The sequence below is a fragment of the Colius striatus genome, chromosome 7 (genome assembly GCF_028858725.1).
Source record: "Colius striatus isolate bColStr4 chromosome 7, bColStr4.1.hap1, whole genome shotgun sequence".
NCBI classification, from domain to species: domain Eukaryota; kingdom Metazoa; phylum Chordata; class Aves; order Coliiformes; family Coliidae; genus Colius; species Colius striatus.
In genome coordinates, this window is record NC_084765.1 from 14,007,981 (window position 1) to 14,028,428 (window position 20,448).

A 20,448-nucleotide genomic window follows, 5' to 3' on the forward strand; every position below is an offset into this window, starting at 1 on the left:
ACTCACTTCATTTCAAACTTATTTTAATGTTTTGCATTTGTACCTTGTTTTTTCAGACACCGGCATAGACCATCAGGCACTCCTTAAGCAGTTTGAGCACCTGAACCACCAGAATCCTGACACATTTGAACCTAAAGACTTAGATATGTTGATCAAAGCAGTGAGTGCTAAATATAAACTACTATGTGATTTTTTTTTTAGTATTAATTATTATGCTTTTTTCCTCTCATAAAGGCAAATCCTTTTATACATACCACTTTTTTATAAATGACATACAGTTTGCATTTTCAGAGAAAAATCAGTTGTCTCCATTGCACACTTGAAAACTGTTGTCAGTGTGCTTTATGCTAAAGAGCTCATAAATTTTGGAGTGGCACCTTAACAGGACTTGCAATCATGTGCCAGTACAAACAACTTCAGGAATAAAACACACTTTTCTGGGAGCCTTTAGATTAAATACAGTTTTGATTGGGTTACATTTTTCTCAATGGTATTTTCTGATTTCTATTTATAAATTATTTAGATGTCTCACGGTGACATAAGTAACCATCCCTAAACTAGCCATTTAAATTTTGGATTCAGTATATTTAGGTCAAGCTGCAAAGCCACAGCGTAGTAGAACTTAAGATATCAATATTAGAAATTGCATTGTTGGGCATGACATTGAATGTCTATCAACCACAAGTGTGTGGAAGTGTTCGGTGCATGTTTATTAAGGTGGTGCAGTTAAGCTAAATATGGAATGGCTGTTTTCCATTGCTAGAAAAAATACACTTCATGGATATAAAAGACTTTTCTCTCAGATATGCTTTAGAGAGCACTGTATGTCTGACATGAGAATTTGACAGTTTTTATGTTTTCAAAACAAATTGAAAGATAAGGTATATTTCAAGCTCTTTGTAATTTTTGTGCACTTTATCTCACTTTTCTGTAGAATTATTTTTATACAGATATTATAAAGTTTCTGGCCATTTCTGAGCATCACTTCTGGGAAAATTCTGGTTGGCTAGGAGAAGCAATTTTTTCTCTAGTTTTTTCTTTTGTTTTCTCATTTCTCGTCTGAGATACTGACAGAATGCAATGGGGGAGGTCTTTGCTTTGGAATTGTTTTTGCAAAAGTACATTGGATCTAAAAACTAAAATGTAAATAGTAGAGAGACTATGTGAGGTATAAATATGTTACTTTGAAAAGCATCAAAACATCCTTTCATATTTTGAGCTGTCTGAAAATGATACATCTCTGAACTCTATAGAAGTACTGGTCAGAAATTCTCCCCTCACACCCTTTTTCTCCTTATAATTAGAGGTTTTGATTTAATCTATTAAACTACTGCAAACTAACTCCCATTACTTTGGCACTTTTTTCTTTAACCTGTAGGATAAGCTACAAGTATTTTTATTATGAAGTAATCAAGGAGTTAATGGTACTATTTGAAACTGCACTTAATTAGTATGGGACTTACTTAACTTGAGTTGATTAATTATTAACTCAATAATTGGGTCAATTGTTATTATTAACAATTGATGAGAAAAGACACAGTACTGTGTAGTTGCAAAAGTTACCTAGCAATTGAACCCATGCAAATGAACTTCTGTGAAGATAATAAAGTGAGGAGAGGTGTTTCTGTATCACTGCCACGTGCTGAGAATGGCAATATGGCCAGCCTTGCCCACAAATCTGAACAATACCGTGATCTTAATGCTGTATGTGTTAATGTAATAATGTAGCATAATCATATGTCTACATAAATTCTTATTTTTAGGCTACAAGTGACCTGGAAAACTATGATAAGACACGCCATGAGGAGTTTAAGAAATATGAGATGATGAAAGAACATGAGAGGAGGGAATATTTAAAAACACTGGATGAAGAAAAGAGGCAGCGAGAAGAATCCAAATTTGAGGAGATGAAGAAAAAACATGGAGATCACCCTAAAGTTCACCATCCTGTAAGGCCACAGTCTCTTCCTACATGACTGAGTGGAAGCTTTCATTTCCAGAGAGAAAAGGCTAATAATGAGAAGGGTATATCTTGTTTGTCCTCAGCATTTGCCTCTTCCTATTGACATGAGAGCAGAGTGTGGGAGCAATGCTGAGAGCATTACAAAACCCACTATATATACCCCAATTTTTTTCTGAATAAAAATGCTATTTGCTGGCAGAATTTACAAAGAAAGTAAAACTCATGAAGAAGAAGCCAAAATGGTATTCAAAACTGTAGGGATGCCTTCATGCTATTCTGGCCTGCAACAAATGCCATCATAGTACCCTTTGCTTTAGAAAAGGCAAACTTAATTTAACTTCCTTCAGCTATTATTTCTAGGTGAGTCTGTGTCGTCATGACTGATAATTATAGGTGTTCCTTTCCACAGAATATGCATTTCCCTGAGACTCCCTCTTCCCCTATGTGTTTCTGTCTAATGAAAGTATTAGACCTGACTGAAAAGAATGAAAGAAAATTCCATTGATGCCATTTGCAAGATGACTAATCAGAAAAATAAAGCTTTTCAGAGATAATGTAGCAAAGGTAATACAGAAAAGTGACAATCATCTTTTGAATAGTTTTTCTTTGTAACCAATCTATAGGGAAGCAAAGATCAGCTGAAAGAGGTGTGGGAAGAAGCAGATGGACTAGATCCTAATGAATTTGACCCCAAAACATTTTTCAAGTTACACGGTAAGAGGTTTAGTTTAATTTAATGAACAAGTGACTTTGTTACTTTTTGCTGAGGGCAAGATTTTCTTACGCTAGGATGATATCTTATACCTCAAGCAGTTTCGATGAATCTGAAGAGTACAGAGGAGAAAATACTCATGTTATTGTTTGTAAGTTTATAGCCAAGTTTTAAATGGTGTTTAAAAGTTGAAAACAGAGTTTTGTTTAACCACTCATAAAAACATACTGCCAATAACCAGGAGTGGTTCCTTAAGGAACTGTGGGTACCTAGAAGGCTGTCTATATCTGTAACTTTATTTATGCACTACATATCAGGAGTAAATACTCAGAAGTATGTGTGGGAAAACTTGCTTTCTCATCATCTCTGCAGAGAAGTGCCAGATACCTTGTATCTTTGTAGTAGTAATAGAAGTGCCAAGCCTCTTCAAAAGTTGCAAGATTCCCTTAATAAAACAAAAACCCCCAGCCTTGCCTCTATATTTCTGAGCAGTGTGCAGCTAGGTACACACTGAAAGTAAAATAGTAGCAGAGATGAGGATACATCTCAATGGACATTTTGCTTTAAATATGATAATATAAATGTGTAACCTTATTGTTAAATGCTTCATAATAAAGTGTGCTTAAGCAGGTCCTGCCTGGCAGAGGGCTGTAAAGGATTGAACAGTACATAGAATTTGAGTAATCCCAAAGTGATATTGAAAGATAATTGTTTGAAAAATTTTGGTATCTTTTTTTTGTGCAAATGTTACAAAACCAGAAATAGCTGAAATAAGGTCTTGCCTTGAAGCTTAAAAACTTAACGTAATTAAAAAGAAATATTGCGTAACACTTATTTGATGTATACATTCTTTTTTAATTTCAGAGACAGTATAACAATATTCAGAGTAGAATGTAAGATAAAAGATGGATCGTTAGTTATCAAGTATTCTCTCTGCATTAGTTATGAAAAGTCATTTCATAGTGATCACAAGCACTGCATATTTATATAGATTTTCACACAAATAATTTTGGTTTGTTGAAAGTCCTACTGTTGGTTAACAGTTTTTTACAGATTTATGTTGCTCTTAATTCTTTTTACAAATTTAGTTGTTAAATTGGGACAACGTGTTCTCAGCAGTTGCACTCTATGCAATCGGATTGTGACCAGTTTCAGTTTGGTAATCTAAGAAGTAGGGAGAGTGCTCCAGACTTGTTCAACCAACCAGCCAAAAATGGCAATGTGGTTCAGCCAGTGCCTGACAAAAACCTAAACAGGAAAAAAAATGACTTATGTAACCACCATCTTGTTAAATGAGGTTTTTAATCTACATGAGATGTGTATACTGATGCTTAACTCATTGAGATCTATGTATTGCTTTTTGTTGTTATTCAGCTTGCATTTCCAATGTTTATTTTTGTAGATGTCAATAATGATGGTTTCCTGGATGAGCAAGAATTAGAAGCCCTATTTACTAAAGAGGTAAAAAACTGTTCAAAAGCTTAACTTATCTCAGGAAACGGTTCTAGAGATGTCTGTTCTTTTTCAAAGTATATTGGAGGCTTTGGACTACAAATTAGAGTGTTCGTGCCAAGTTTTGTGCATCTTTAATGTTTCCACAAAAGTGAAAAAACAGTTCGGTGGGTAAAAGTATTTGAAGCCTAGGACTCAGACACCAGGGACTTGGTGCTCATGTTTTTCATGTTTATCTTGTTGGAGATTTTATAATTAATCTGCAGGATAACTATATCTGTATAAATTGCAATGCAGAGAGCTGCACTTCTTCTCTGACTAGATGCAGCCTGGTTTAGGTTCTGAAGCTCAGTACCTGTGCTCATTGGACACTCATCAAGAAGTCAACTTGTTGAGAGGATAAGGGTCGCACTTGTGTGAATTGGCTCAATGACAGCACATTGTGGAAGTGGCTGAAGAAATTTCACATGTTTTATATCTGGCTAGTCTGGAGCAGATGTATATCTGATAAAGTAGATGGGCTCTTAGTTTCTTTAAATTTTAGTTTGTTGCCTGTGAAAACGCAAATACTAGTACTCTGCCTCTCAGAGTACTATTCTGCCGTGATGGGAATTGCAGAATCAATGAGGAAATGAAGTACCTTGGTCTTAATTTTTCCAGTAGATTCTGTTTAGGTATAGCAGAAAAAAGTCCCTGAACTTCCCATTCAAAGATTCAGTATGGTTGTCAATATCTAATCTTAGAATTTTTTCAGGAGTTCATGAGTCAAGGAGGAAATGTGCTATGAAAGCTGTATGCAAAAGCTTGTAAATTCAAACTATTGTAAAATTTTGAAGAAATTAAAGTTGCAGATGCAGACTTCTAACAATACTTTGCCATAATCCTTTCTGAGACAATGAAGAGATATGGCAGTCTTATTTAGCAGATATGTCCCACACTTTTGCAGTTTTTTTGGTTGAAAAACATTCTGTAGATGTGAAATTACCTACGTCTAAGCAAATGAAACTAAATGACTAAAAAAGCTAAGTAGAAGTAAATAACCATGAACTTACCAGAAAGACATTGTGCAGGAAGAGAAATGGACCATCAAATTAAGCACTAAATGTGTCTTGGGATATCCTGAATGCTTAAACTGTTGGCTCCATGCTCTGGTAAAAAAATATCAACTCTCTCCTTTTCTAGAAACCATGTGGAACTCTGCCTGCTTTGAATCAAATGTGGGATGAGACTATGCATTTTCACTGTAATGTCCACAGCACTGAATTCTAACAGACTACCTGAATTAACTGAAAAGTTAATTTTTAGCAATGAAAGTCTCACTTGTTGCTTATATACTAAAAGAGGGCAATTACATACACGCTCTCTTACTGTATGGGAAAAATGGTGAACTGATGTTTTTAGCAACATCTTGTACTACTGTATCAAATATGCTCTGTCATTTGAATGAGCAGCCCATTCTCTAAAGTAACGTTTGTTAATTTTATATTTCAGCTAGAAAAAGTGTATGATCCCAAAAATGAAGAGGATGACATGGTTGAAATGGAAGAAGAAAGACTGAGAATGAGAGAACATGTAATGAATGAGGTAGAGGTGATGATTTCCTTTATTCAAGAAATACGGTCCTCCTAATGTGAAGAGCTGACCCAAGTACAGCAGAAAGGGACGACCTGTCACACTGAATGCTGTTTGTGCTGGGAATCACACAAAATTACAATTCTTAAGCCCAGTCTTCATATTCTGATATCAATGTATGTTGGCTAGTTTTTATTTAGCAAGTTCAGAGAGTGAATTGTCCATATTTTTCAGATACTGAGATTCAGTAGAAGTTCTCTATGAATTTTGTGTCAAATAAGAAAGACTAAATGTGCTTTTGCACTTGGCGAATGGGTAAGATTTAAGTGAGAGAGGAGAGAGGAGAGAGCACAGCAATGTCTTTTCATATGTCTCACTTTTGTCCCTTCTGAAGAGGGCTCAGCTCAAGGTATCACATATGACAGTGAATAACTTTACTAGTTCTGATAAGTTCTCATCTCAGGAGACAGAGGAAAGGGAATAGAACATTTTGAACCACTGTATTTTTCACTTGTATCTTTTCTGTATTCAACTATATTCCTTAAGCTTGAGGAATGGAGCAAGCCTGGTCTTCTGTTAGTCATAAAGGGAAGCATTTCCTCCCTTCCCCTTGAAAGATTCTGACACAATTCAGTTGGGGAATTTTTTGTGTTTTAAAACCTCCCCATCCAACAGTGGAGATTACTGTGACTCACAGTTACAAAATTATTACCAGAAACCTACAAAACATTTTTCTCAAAGATATTTTTGCATTCCACTATTAGTGTTGGGGCTTGACCACAAATAAAGCAAGCCAATGAATTTTGGAGTAAAATGTGTGGGTTTACTTTTTATTTCTATTTTTAAGCTGTATAAGCTTGTGAGAGAAGTTTTCAGACAATGTTGCAGTCAGTCTCTTGAAAATGGAACAGTTTAAAAATAAAATGGTTATACTTGAAGATATTTGCACGATGAACACAAATATTAGCTCCACCAGTCCAGTTCTTTAGGCTGAGTGTAATTCTTTTGTCAAATAGGTTGACATCAACAAAGACCGGCTGGTGACTTTGGAAGAGTTCCTGCGAGCTACAGAAAAAAAGGAATTTTTGGAGCCAGATAGCTGGGAGGTAACAAGAATGTGTTCCAAGTGCAACATACTGTACTATTACCATTGCTCTTACCGGGAAACCAAATGGCATGGACCTTTGCTTTTCTTTCAATTCTGTTTTGGTGCATGTGTGATTAAGTGCCTTAGCTGAGTGTAAGGTACAAAATATAGCAGACAAATGTAACGCAGATGTAATCTCTGTGCTCCGTGCACAGACAGAAAAGGCCCTGCGCCACCCTGTGGTATCCAGAAGAGCTTTTCACACATGCTTTTTCAAACAGAAAGTGGACATTTTGTTTATGAATCTCTTTAAAGGGAAGAGTTCAGCTGGAAACAAGAGGAATCTTTTCTCCTACCATCTAAATCTGTAGAATTTTGATGAGAAAGAGTGTACTAACTCTTTACAATGTCATAAGTATTTTGATGATAATTCTGAAGGTTGTTTAGTGAACTGTATAGTTCTGCTAATAATATTTTCAATGGGAAGGTAATAAAAAAAATAGATGCATTCCTGGCTAAGTATTCACATTTTTGTGTATTTTTTTGCAGACACTAGATCAACAGCAGCTCTTCACTGAGGACGAGCTGAAGGAATTTGAAAATCATATCTCTCAGCAGGAAGATGAACTTAGAAAGAAGGCAGAAGAGCTTCAAAAACAGAAGGAAGAGTTACAGAGGCAGCATGACCAGCTTCAAGCTCAGAAACAGGAGCTTCAGCAGGTACATGTATGAGAATAGATTTTTTTTTTTCCCCCTTTGCTTTACCCTTACGTGTGTGATGGCCCCTGACAATCCCAGACTCTGGAGCATTCTTTACCTTGATTTCTCATATATTCCCAGCTGAATTATAAACTAATGGTACCTCAGCAAAATGTAATCTAGTATTTAGGATTGTAGCAAACAGTGCAAGCATCTCTACTCAGTAGTATACCAATTACAAAAGACTTTACATGACTGCAAATTTTGTTTTAAGCATATTCATCTGTGACACATCAGAAGAAGCTGACAGATTTCAGATTTTCAACTGTCATTTTTTTGTTCTTCACCAGGTCGTAAAACAGATGGAACAAAAGAAACTACAGCAGGGAAATCCTCCTGCAGGACCAGCTGGAGAACTGAAATTCCAGCCCCGTATGTGTCTCTTTATGTGTAGATACACAAACTTTAACATAAGTTCTCCAATGTAAAAGTTGTTAAAACTTTATTTTCTGTTGAAACTGTTAACATAGTGTGGCTTTAATGATCTCTGTAGAGAGATTCACTAAATTGTCCTTGAGAGTGAAGTATGGAACTCTTCTGAAGTATTTCTGAAATCTCAGGGCTTTGAAGTCCATAGGAAAATCTAGAGTTTTAACTCAAGGCATGAAATGGGCATTGTACCTATCAGTCTAAAAATACCAAGATCTGAGATATCTAGGATTTTTGAGCATCCACAGAAGAACAAGGACATACAAATGACCAGGTCTGTATGGCGTTCTATGGCTGCATTAGCAGTGTCAGACTGCAGAACAAATCAAAGCATTTAAGTGCTTTCAACAAGTCTACCCTCAGTGGCCAGTTTACCAGCAGTTGGGCTCAACATGACATGACAAGTTTAGTTTTAGACAGTATAAACCAACAATTACTTCAACACCCTTAGAAGATGATAGTGTTTTAACAAATCATTACATTTGCTCATTGGTGGCAATCAGTCAGGTATATTTTAGCACTACTTGTCTGTTTCTTTTGTTCTTTCGAGGGGCTTTGCTCACCTATTCATTCTGACTTGGTTTCAACCTTTCTAGAGGGGAAGAAAAAGCTAGTATGGCTTTTCTCACTTCCATGTTCATGTGTTAACATTATCAGTAGAGCTCAAGAATGTCTTGACACTTGTGTCAAACATAAGGCTTTAGACTATATCCAGACAGCCTTTTGAATACTGGAAGCTCTTAACTGCTCCTGCAGGGGTAACAGTGAGATTTCAAACTTTAAACAGCTTGCTTTGTTGAGTACTCTGGAATTTTTTCTCTAGGCCACTCAGTTCTGTATAATGAAATTTCAGTACCAATTTAATTTTGTCTTTCTTTTGGTTCAAAACTGCCTATGAGTAATTTCAGTTTATGACACTTAGTTCTGAGAACCTCACTTCTTCTCACCTTCAATAAAAATATCATGTGTAATAGCAGATGCCTTGGGAGTTGCACTAACGATACCTCTTTTGATGCTGGCAATATTGTAGCAGATACTGTTCTTAACACATATATTATTTGATATAAAAACTTTCTGCGAAGTCATTTAATCAGGTGTCATAAGAATTAATTATATTAACCAGAACTGGTCACTATTCATTCACTGAGTTAAGAAGATCCAAGTAGACAATTTCTAATCTGTAGGCTACTGGAGCTACTAAGGGTAATTTAAGGAGAACTAAATCACAAAAATGCAGCTGCAAGTTCTAAAGTATTCATAAAACTATGAAAATTAGTGTTACTCAAAGGTAGGCAAAGGGAGAACATTGTAAGTATTGTTGATGCAGTGAGGAGTAAAATACAGGTACGAGTTGTTAATTTCTTCCCTTTTTCAAGCTTCCCATATTGGGATTAAAGGTTTCATAAGCATATAATATATTTCAGAAATAACAGTCTCCAAAGAACTCATGTATTATGTAAGCGAAAATATTTAACAGAAACCAGAAGCTACTTGAAATCTAAGAGAAAATACCGAATTGTTACTCACCCATGAAGTTCTTGATTTTACTTACAAAGCAAAAAATAAAAGGTTTTGTTTGATTGTCCCTACACTAGAAAACTTCCTTTAAAGACTTTTCACATTTGGGGCCAATTTAAATGAGAATGTACATGGTTTGATTCTTGTTTTACAGCTGGGGAACACAAAGTTGGAGATGTACCGAATCATCCTGCAGGAGGTGATCAGCCTTTACCACCAGGACACGTCCAAGAACCAGCTGCTGATCAAGTTCACCCTTAACCACTTGTGCCTCAACTTTATAGCATCTTTATTATTTGGGGGGAGGGGGGGAAGAGACAAGAAATCCAAATAAAACATGAACTCTTCACTTTCTTCCCCAGATTCTGAAATCATTGAGAATGTTAGAGATGAAGTATCAGTCAGATATGAATCATAAACTAATTTTCTCTCCAGTGCATCAAGGAGAAACACAAGGAGATTGTTTAGAGGCTGTATATAATGGGGGAGGGAATTCAGAAAACAATAATACTAAAAGATATTTTTATGTCTGGGGGACTGAGCTGTTGAACTCTTCTCTTACAGAAAAGGAGGAGATGTCTGCCATTCTGTATTTAGGCATGAATTGGAATCTTGTTAGAGAGGAGACAGGGAAACTGGCTTGAATGTCAAGTTAGGTCTTGAGAAACTCTATACAGAAATGCTGGGAAGCAAAATATGGGGAAACAAAGACCATAGATAAAGGCCTACCATTTCCAGCACTACCAAACCCTTTCTTCTTTGAGACCAAATAAAAATCTAACTTCTAATCACAGAAAATTTGCACTTTCTGAAATCTAAACACAGCAAAGGATGATGTGGAACAGTGAATATTTTTTGTGTTTACAGAAGCCTAAGAATTTCACTGTAAGCCTTCAAAAGGAATACTGTACTTCTGGTGTATCGGGCTAAACCATCCTCCTTGTTGAGATTAATTCCGTGTAGCAGTTGAATACTCATCTGGCTCTTGGGGCAGTGTTTTTGTCTTCATTCTTTCATCAGGTGCCAGTTAATCTCAAGTTTTGCATGTTATTAAGTAAGCTTTTATGTTGATGGAAATATTGTGCAAAACAGAACAGGACTTGTTGTCTTTTTCTGTACAGATTATCCTACCTCCTATGATAATACCAGATTTTTCAAAATACACCTTCAGAAAGCTCTCAGACATGGATCTCTGACTTGCTAAGAGTCTCAGTATCAACTCTTACAAATAAACCTTTCAGCAGTTGGTGTCAGTTTCTGAACTGTCCTAAAACATGAGTGCTACTTAATTGTATTATTTTGTTCTTGAACCAGCATAGGCCCCTAACATTGTAAGCCAAGATTTTACAAGAATGGATAAGTTGATTTTCCTGTGGGTTTTATCTTGAAAAGTTGTGAGATTGTCCTTGCTTGTTATCCATTTCAGACTGAAAATATCCTCAACTGTAAACCCTGTTTGGCTTTTTTTGTTTGCTTATTTTTTTGTTGGCTTTTTTTTTTTTTTAAACGTGGATTGTTCTGGCCGTATAATGCTGGCTTTGAACTGATTCACTCACCCTGGCAAACATCCTTTGCATTCCTTCCTGTTCCGTGGCTAACTGCTGACAGCGCCATTAGAGGAGATCATTTGGGTTTCACGCAAAGAAACTGGCAAGCCTCAGTTACAGAAAGATGTTCCTTTCAGAATACGGCTTCAATCTTTTAGGCAAACTCCAAAAACAGAGGAGACAATTACTGGCATTTTTTGTTAATATTTGGGAAGCTTCTTACTCTGAAGAACTGACTAATAGAAGCTAGGAGTATTCCTTCCATGATGAAGGCTTCTTTCCTCAGGCCTGAGCATATGCTTCATCTCCACACAATATAATAGAACTCACTGCTGGAGCAGATTAGTTTTCCTCATCCATTTCATCTTCTTAGTTGTCGTGTTGCATTTTCTTTGTTTAACCACTCAAACAGTTGGACTTCTTTTACTTTTTTGTTGTTGTTCTCAATGCAAATGGTTAACATTTTAATTTAGTTTCCAAAACCAGTGTCTCTACTGTTTGTAATTTCTGTTCAATTCTAACATCAGTTTGATTATGTCTTACCTTTCAGTAACTTCACCTGTTTGCTAAGAGGCCCAGGCATAGTTGCAGTTACATCCAGACCAAGTTTCTCAGTGCACAGCCCTGGCTTTGTGATTGTAGCCTGCTGATGGGTAACAGTGAGGAGAGAAATAAAAAAGGCGTTATCCAAACATTGTGGAAATGGTGAGGAGAATTTTTTTTGTGTTCACCCGATCCCACACAAGAGTTTACGGAGGACAAATGATAACAGGCACAGATGTTTGTAGGGAATTAAGGACTGAAACCTTTGGTGTGAAAAAGCAGTTCTGTCATACAATTCCTTCAGACTACATCTGCCTCCTATAAATGTCACTATCTGTAATTACATGCTTTGTAATAATCAAGCTTCAGTTTCAGTGCAACCTCATGCATTATAATTGTTAGATTCTTACTCTCCATGCTATTGGAGAAGGGCATTATATCCCACCTTTATCCCATTTACTTTGAAACATCCATAGTTTGTGAAGAACTTTTGTAACTTGGATGTTGAACTCAGCTTCTGCTCACCACAGTGTAGTGAGTGCCAGCGGTGACTCTGGAGAAGCTGTTTGTGAGAAGCCAGAGTTTTCATTTGTTTCATCATGAGTTAGCATTAATGAAAGTTCCTCACTTTGTATTTCAACTGTCCCCTGAGGTGTATCCAGTGTAACATGGTGTGCATCTTTCCTTCAATTGCTATCTGATACCTAAATGTAGTGTTAATTAGTAGGCTTACAGTTTAGCAATATGATACAGACTTTCTGTTCATTTTTTAGAAGTGGAAACGGGCAATTTTTTTCATCCTTAGAATTGGTTTATCTCTAACAAGAATCAAGGTTTAGTCAAACTGACAGTTATTTGCACTAAATTAAGTGGAAGTCAGAGCCTCAGTCCTCAATAACGCTTAAGTTATGGAACTCCTACTGAGAACACATCTAGTTTTTGCCTAAATGTTTTTTATATGAGAGTCCAAACTAGAACTTCATACTCGTCCATTCACTTCAAAAATCTCATATGCATGAGTACCTGTATTGCATGTCCACAAAGACAGCAAGGACTTTCAAAAGATGGTCTGTGAGGTCTGGTCTATTGACAGACCATGATCGCCTAGTACTGTCCATCTCATTCTCTTCTGGAGAGGAGGGCAGCTATCATTCTTCAGGCTCAGGCTAAAAGAGGTCTCTGTCTGAGTGTAATAAAGTTACTAAACTATTTTTGCAGATCAATTCTGAAGTGTGGTTTAAATAAGAGTTATCTCACTGTGAGGAACATCTGCCTTAGAGGTTATGTAATGTGCTGAAGTCATGCTTACACATTAAATGTTTAGCAGATTTGTTGCTTTTTAATGTGTGTGTTTCTTTCGATGCTGATGTCTTTTAATTGTGTTCTCTCTTCCATAAAAGAGACTTAAAGTATCAGCTACTAAAAGCATGTTTCTGCCATGGTACTGATTTCTCAGGAGCTTTTCAGAGTTGGAAAAATAAAACAAAATAAGCTTACAGTTAAGTGAGGAGGTAGAAAGCTGTAATCAAAGATAAAAGGGACTGGAATATCATGGGCATCAGTGCTTTCATCTGTACTCAGCTTTTAATTTAGGAGGTGACTACAAGAAAACTGAATGTAGGTTCATACAAACACCTGTTCCAAGACAAGGATGCAGAGATTTGGCTTTTTACTTGACTGAGATTTTGGTAGGAGGGTGAAGGGGTAAGATTTGGTCAGTGTTGTACAAATTCATATCCTCCAGTGCAATATGTGTAGAAAAAAAGAAAAAAAAGCCCCGCTCTGTACTTTGTATAGATTAGTTTTTAACTGGATTAAACTGAAACTCAGCACAGTAACAGATGTCTAGTGTTTCATTTTAAGTGGGTTGGAAAGAGGTGGGTTTAGATCTCATCTATACACTCATCTTTATATTTCAGCTTGGAGGCCCTTCCCAACAGACCTCCAGTTTTTGCTTTCGGGAAGGATATGAAAAGGAATTTATGAAAAGATAAAAGTACTTTGTGTTCCTCCTTGGCACCAGCTGCCTCACTGTAATAGCTATTCACTAATTAGGTACCTGAATGCTCAATTTTCTGTATTCATAAAACCACACAACTGGTTAATTAAAATGCCACTGCAACAGCATTACAAACTCTTGACACCACCACACACTTCCATGACTTATTCAAATTCAAAACACAAGTCAGACAAGGTGAAGCACTCACAGGTTTGATAACAAATTTTTCTATATGTTGCTTTCTCTTTGCTTATAGATTTTGCCTTTAAAGCCAAGTGTCTGCTATTTCAGGATGTATGAATGGCTGTGGTAACATGGCTTTTGGGGAGAGCCACAGGACATGATGCATATCCAACCACATTAGACTTTCTCATTTTATAAATATATCTTGAGTAAGAAAAATGTGATGTATACTGGCATTTTGCAAAGAAGTGAAGCTCTGAGCCCTGGATTCTTCTTTTTGTAATTTATGCAAATGTAGTTAGCAGATGCCAGAAGCTGTCCTTAAGGCTGCCCCCAAAAGTATTTTCTTGTTTACAGCTTCAAATATCTGTTGCTTACTGAAGTGAAGAGTTAGTTGTACCAAGGTAGTGAAATGAGAGTCCCATGTGAAAACATAGAACTACTCACTATAGTTTAGTTAGGTTTCTATAAAATTAACTTTTCATTTTTTTAATGGGGAATAGGGAACTAGCTTGAGTCCTGTTATTTAGCCATCCAGAGACAGCAAGTAAAACCATCCACAGTTACTCGTATCTTTTGTAATGCCTTAAAAGGTATAGTTGCCAGAATTGCTTTCTATCCAATAGTTATACTTTTTGTAAGTATACTATCCAATACTGTGCTAAATAACAACCCGTATACAGTGTAAACAGTATACTGTTTCTTCACTAGAGGGAGTCTAAGACAAGGATTGCTGAGCACTTTTAAAAGCTTATTAAGAAGCAGGGTGGTGACATAATAAAATAGGATGTTGAAAACAGAGTGATCCCTCAAAAGCCAAACAGCTGACATGTTTCCAAAGCTTTTTTGTTCCTTTAAGGGAATACGTTTCTTCCATTATGCTGTTTCCTTTTGGAAGAGGCCCTGAAAATGCAAATAAGCAGTAAGCTAATGATGTTCTTCCTGGATACAGACACCTCTGGACCATGCTTGATCTCAAAGTGTAGTACACCATAACTGGATTGCAATGTGAGAATCACTTGGTGTTTAAAACCCCAAGATACTGACCGAAAAGATACTTGACATTTATAGCTGCAAATCACAGTCCTCCTAGAGTAGGATCCTACATGTTAGATGGTGAAGTGAAAGAGGCAATGCTGCTACTATTTCTGCCAAAAATATAGCTGGAGGAAACAAGACTATACAGATGCCAACTGATTGTCACTCCTGACACTGCTCAAGGAACAGACTTTTTGAAGGTAATTGATTTATATAGGTAAGTTGGTTTGTAGTAGCTTTACTTCCCAGGAATTCTAAAGGTAAAAATGGCATATATCAGAGCCAGTTTAGGAATGCTAGTTCCCTGAAGCTCCCACAACAGTCACCAATGTAACAGTGCAATGTTTGATGGACATGCCGGCTGCTGTGGAGGTGCTCAATTTAAGCTGGAGAGTCCATTCCTTCTTTCCTGAAGGAATCAAACTCTATAGGTATGAAGATGATTCAGAGCTCTCAGAAGGATGTTTCAAACAGATGCTGAAGTTAAAAACAAAGGATCTCTTGATAACGAAGATAAAACAAATTCCATTTACACAACCACACAGTGCAGTTCACTGCTGACGTTAAACATCCAGCTTTATATGCACAGACCTATCAGAAGCAGAGTTTTGAGAGAGACTGAATCTAAGGAGCAATAGAAGTATTGCTCCTGGTAAGATTTCACAGGCTTTGTCACAAACTATCTTAATAAAGTATTAAAATAAACAAAATCCCATTCAGATCTGATTGTCACAAGGTGAGACACCTACATAGCATTGCTCTTGCAAAACAATGCACACAGAAGAAATAAAAATGTTCAGATCCAAATCTAAATCTAAAGGTCTAGATTCAGCTTGAGAAATACAGCTAGCCTGAGAATTTCAAAGAATTTCAAAGAATAATTTGTGAAATATTTTCCTGAGGAAGCATTTTTTAGTAAAATTGCACTAATGCTTTACAAGAAAGTAAACAGATTGATCCCAATGTAGCAAGGAACCACTTGTGCTCCATAATTCACCACTTCCTAAATTGTGCTGGTGCACCTGTTTTGAGGATCTTGAGAAGGACTCGCAAGGAGAAGCTGGGAACTTCATAAGCCAGGGAAAATATGTAATTACACATTGCATTTGTTATAGAAGCCCTGTAGTTGGACAACTACTAAATTATTATAAGTAAGTACATTTCCATATCCAAAGGACTAGAGGTTTGTTGTGTTTAAGCTGTCAAAAGGGCATTATTTCTCATTCTTGCTGTATTCCTTACTGAGAATGGATGCCTCTTGCTTTCTGTATAAATAATTAACTATATAAATACCAAGGCTATAGAGAGATAATAATTTTTTTTTACCTCATTTTCACATTTATTACCTGCTTATCTAGCATTATGAAACACTGTATCATCTCTCTGTGTATGTGAGTGTAGAGTGACTTCTGCTCTGAAGAGATTCAAATCCAGTGATTACTGGAGGAGGATATAATCAAGGGTAACGTCAGACAAGACCTACTGGGCCACTCAGGAAACTGCTTCTACTTAAAATCTGTGCTTCAGAGAACACTGACAGCTTTCATGTTTGCCAAAAAAAAAAGTTGCTTTCAAACTAATGTACAAAGCTGGGAGAAACCTATCACAAAAGAGAGATTTCTAAGGCTGCTGGGTATATATAATACATCTGTAGGTCCTTTCACTTTAAGAGTACAGAGCACTGTTTGATGTAACTGGAGGGAGGGGGAATTATTTAGTTTCAGGTGTACAGAGTCATTTGAGACAGGAAGGTATAACTTACAAGTCACTGTGTAATCATGATTCAGCCCCTGGAGACCCTGGCTGCAGCTTTCTATCAAATTAGTCCCCGCAGTGCTCTAGTAGATATGTTTACTTGGCATGTTAGTTTTGCTACTGAGTCTCAAGATAAGTTCCAGCAAGGTAGTATAAACAAAAGTTTAATTTAGCTTGGATTTTTGCTTCCCTTGAATTGTTTTATGTCAAATGAGTGAGGAACATCATACTTCCTGCTACAAAATTTGCTAGAACTGGCTAGTACAAAAATACAAGCCAAAAATTGAGGTTCTGTTGTCTTTCATCCGGCCATTCCAACATCAATTGGCTTTCCAGGAGATACCACATTTGGCAAGGAGGAATTTCACTTTCTCTGATCACCCATAAGAAGTAATTCCATATTTACCCTGCTGTAAAATATACAGCAATATAATTTCATCCTTGAGGTGGGTTTAGCGTCAAACCCTTGTCTGATTTACTTATCTGGTTTACAAAGAAGATGCCTCACATCTTCATTAGATTGTCGTCACAACTACAAATCTTATTTTGTGGCAAAGTAGCAGACTATTTTTATTGGTGGAAGTGATGGTGAGTGGGCTGAAAACAGCCTGCTCAAGACAAATGCTTAATGGCTCTCATGTTGATAGGACTCATACTTTGTCCTTATTCCTGCTGCCAGAAAAAAGCTGCACTCTTTCACAAAGAGCAAAATTTCTCTCTTTCAATATATACAGCATGACACACTCTGTATGTGCGTAAGGGCAGTGTCTTACTGAGTCCAGGCAGAGAACACTCAAACAGCAGGCATATACTTTTTTGTTTCCCCTGTTGTTTCTCTTTCGTCTATAATAAATCAGACTTGTCTTAGTGTTCCAGGAGTATTTTATTGCAGCAGCTTTTTAATAGATTTTCTCTCTTGCTTCAACAAAGTCTCCTGCTGTCTCCAATATAAGGGAAATTCCTACATAAACCAGAATCAATAAGATTGTCTTGAACCTTCTACTTCAAATTTTGTACTTGTCAACATCAAGCACTGAGTTATGTATCAGAGCCACAAAGACTGGGCAGAGCTCACCAAAGCCAACCAAGTCATAACAACTAATACTGGAGAAAATATATTTTTGCGTGACCAAACTACAGCTCTCTCCAAAGGTATCTGACAATATTAAAATATTAAGATGTGAGGTTTTCCACCCAGCAACTCAGTCCTGTGTAGAGCAAACCTTTCAAATCGGGCTTGCAGGTAAACTGCATTGCTTCTTATTGTTTGTTATCACTTAGAAGTTACTTTAAATTGGATACAAATTTGCAAATACTCAAGCTTCTTTTAGTATGTCTGGATAATCGAATAAGACACCTCACAAAGTTATTAGAGGTATTGGGATTGGGATCTTGCCTAAAGGAGACTGTATCATAAAATCACAGAATCATAGAATGGTAGGGGTTGGAAGGGACCTTTAGAGATCATCTAGTCCAACCCTCCTGCAGAAGCAGGTTCACCTAGATCAGGTCGCATAGGAATGTGTCCAGGTGAGTCTTGAAGACCTCCAAGGAAGGAGACTCCACACCCTCCCTGTGCCAGGGCTCCCTCACTCTCACAGTAAAATAGTTTTTTCTTATGTTTAAGTGGAACTTTTTGTGTTCCAGCTTCATCCCATTGCCCCTTGTCCTGTTGCCAGCTACTATAGAAAAAAGGGATGCTCCAACTTCCTGACACCCGCCATATAGATATTTGTAAATGTTAATAAGATCCCCCCTCAGTCTCCTCTTTTCTAGACTAAACAGCCCCAGTTCCTCCAGCCTTTCCTCGTATGAAAGGTGTTCCAGTCCCCTGGTCATTTTGGTGGCCCTGAACTCTGTACATCAGAATAATGTGGAAATTACCAAATTTTCCAACCACAGTTATGCACTTAATGAGCTATAGCTACACTATAAACTTTAAGAAGGAACTAACAGAACTTTCCCTCATAACTCACTGAGGATCAAATCAAACCTCTCAACTAATGCTGATCGGTAATTTTTAAAAATTTAAACTGGTTCAGAAAACTGAATGAAATATGAGTGCCAGCACACCGTTTCAGTCAGCCATTCTCTGAACTGCATCCAGATATTTTTTTTCAGTCAGGAAGAAGACATCTGTTGAATTTAGCACACTTTGGAGCAGTTTCTCTGAGATTCAATGTGAAAACCAGTGATGACTGACTACAGAGCAATGAGAACATACTACTGAAAACTTTGTGGACTGGTGTAAATATGGTGATACTTTTTAATACAAGATTGTAGTTTTTTCTATAAATACATTAACTCCCTTTTTGATAGGTCAGTATAAGATTATTGGTACTGTAAATAATTGTGTCTTTTCCTACTTTGTAGAAGAACCTACCAGGGCTGCTAATAAATTGTCTGACTGCAAATCAGAGCCACATAGAACCTTTAAAGTGTTAGTTTTAAAACAGAACAAATCTCTAAGGGCCACTGTATTAATATCATTCCTGAGCACGATTCTTGCCTCAAGAGGCAAACATTACTGGAAGGTGTAAGTGACAGGATGGCTTATGCAGCTGCTGCATGCCCCTTTATCTCCTACAAGAGTCTAGGTTTGGGATCAGAAATGTGTGTGCAGAAGGGCAAGAGATAGGCAGGATGTATATTTTCCATCACCACCAAAGTTGTCCCCAAATTGTTACTAGTAGGTATTGACACTTAAAATAGCAAGTAAACAAGGAACTGCCAGGAAAGGAAAAGGGTGACTCCCACCTCTTGCTATAACACATGGCAGTCCTACTCCCAGCTCAGGGCCTCACCATTCCCACAGCTGCAGGGGTAGAGGGAGGAGATGGGATGCTTGATGCCTCCTGACAGCGCAGGCCGCAACTCTTGTGACAGGAGGAAAGAGGAGCCATGTTCCTCTGTGGGACCACCATCACAAGGCCTCTGGATTCCCTCTAGTGTAGATGGGATTGGTTATTTAAGGATGCCCAGCTTTGTAGTAAGGGAGCTGATTAGGAAACCTCTGATAGAGTTGCCATTTACATTTAGGCTTAATAAGTAAACTGGGCACAAAGACTGACAGGCAAGTGGCAAAGAGAGGCTGCAAGTTTTGATTTTTGAAAATTACTTTTAAACTGAGCCATCCCAAAGTGATGACTCTTTAAAGATGCACTATGTATTAAAATAGGGGCGTAACCCAATAAAACATGCAGCATGCCGTCTTCTGCAGGCATCCAGCATTGCTAACTGCAGGATGGAGGCAGCAGTATCTACAGCCTCTCAAGAATGTCTTTTGCTCTTTTAATAGTTCTCCTTGAGAGGGTGTGGAGATTCATATCATGTATCTTCCTCCTGTTGCTGAATTAAAAATAGTACACTGAGTCATTTGTTACAGGCAGTTAGACAGTCACCAGCCATGTTGAGCACAAGTCCTACCACCGCTCTGGTCCAGTTTACTTAAGGTCTCCTTCACACAAGAGTCTTTGCACGTAAAACGGCAGCTTTGCCTGAGTAAGGCCTGCAGTCCTGATTAAATCCCTCTTTCTGCTGCAGCACGTGCCATTAGCAGGTTGGCAGATTACATCCTTTGACCTAAAGATCCAATGAAGTGGCTGGGAAATTCCCAACTGCCTTCCAAGAACACCAGGCTGTTGGGTTTGAGATGTCCACCTTGGGATGGGGCAGCTGTCCCTGGATGAACGCAGGGCCACATGGGAACATGCACTGTAATGAGCACTGACCTTGCTCCTTTTTAGTGGCAACACCAGTATGACTTTGGGCAAAGGGAAAGAGAAAGGTAACGAGGGAGCCTAGAATGCAATGACTTTGAACCTTCTCCCTCAATCCTAACTTGAAAAGCAAAACCACTTTCCCCTCCACAGGAGCCTGCAAAATGAACGA

General features: G+C 37.5%; 1 protein-coding gene across 2 annotated transcripts in view; it reads left to right on the forward strand.

Moving 5' to 3' along the window:
• Window positions 1-13,420, forward strand: part of NUCB2 (nucleobindin 2) — a 29,360-nt gene extending 15,940 nt beyond the window's left edge. The window contains exons 5-13 of one of the 2 annotated variants that reach the window (XM_061999234.1): window positions 57-160; window positions 1,764-1,949; window positions 2,587-2,677; window positions 4,078-4,136; window positions 5,619-5,711; window positions 6,716-6,805; window positions 7,336-7,512; window positions 7,836-7,917; window positions 9,647-13,420. In XM_061999234.1, the coding sequence (XP_061855218.1) occupies window positions 57-160; window positions 1,764-1,949; window positions 2,587-2,677; window positions 4,078-4,136; window positions 5,619-5,711; window positions 6,716-6,805; window positions 7,336-7,512; window positions 7,836-7,917; window positions 9,647-9,753 (989 nt within the window). In that variant the 3' untranslated portion in view covers window positions 9,754-13,420. The remainder of the gene's footprint in view (window positions 1-56; window positions 161-1,763; window positions 1,950-2,586; window positions 2,678-4,077; window positions 4,137-5,618; window positions 5,712-6,715; window positions 6,806-7,335; window positions 7,513-7,835; window positions 7,918-9,646) is intronic. The other variant, XM_061999235.1, reaches the window with a different exon arrangement.
• Window positions 13,421-20,448: the final 7,028 nt, after the last annotated feature.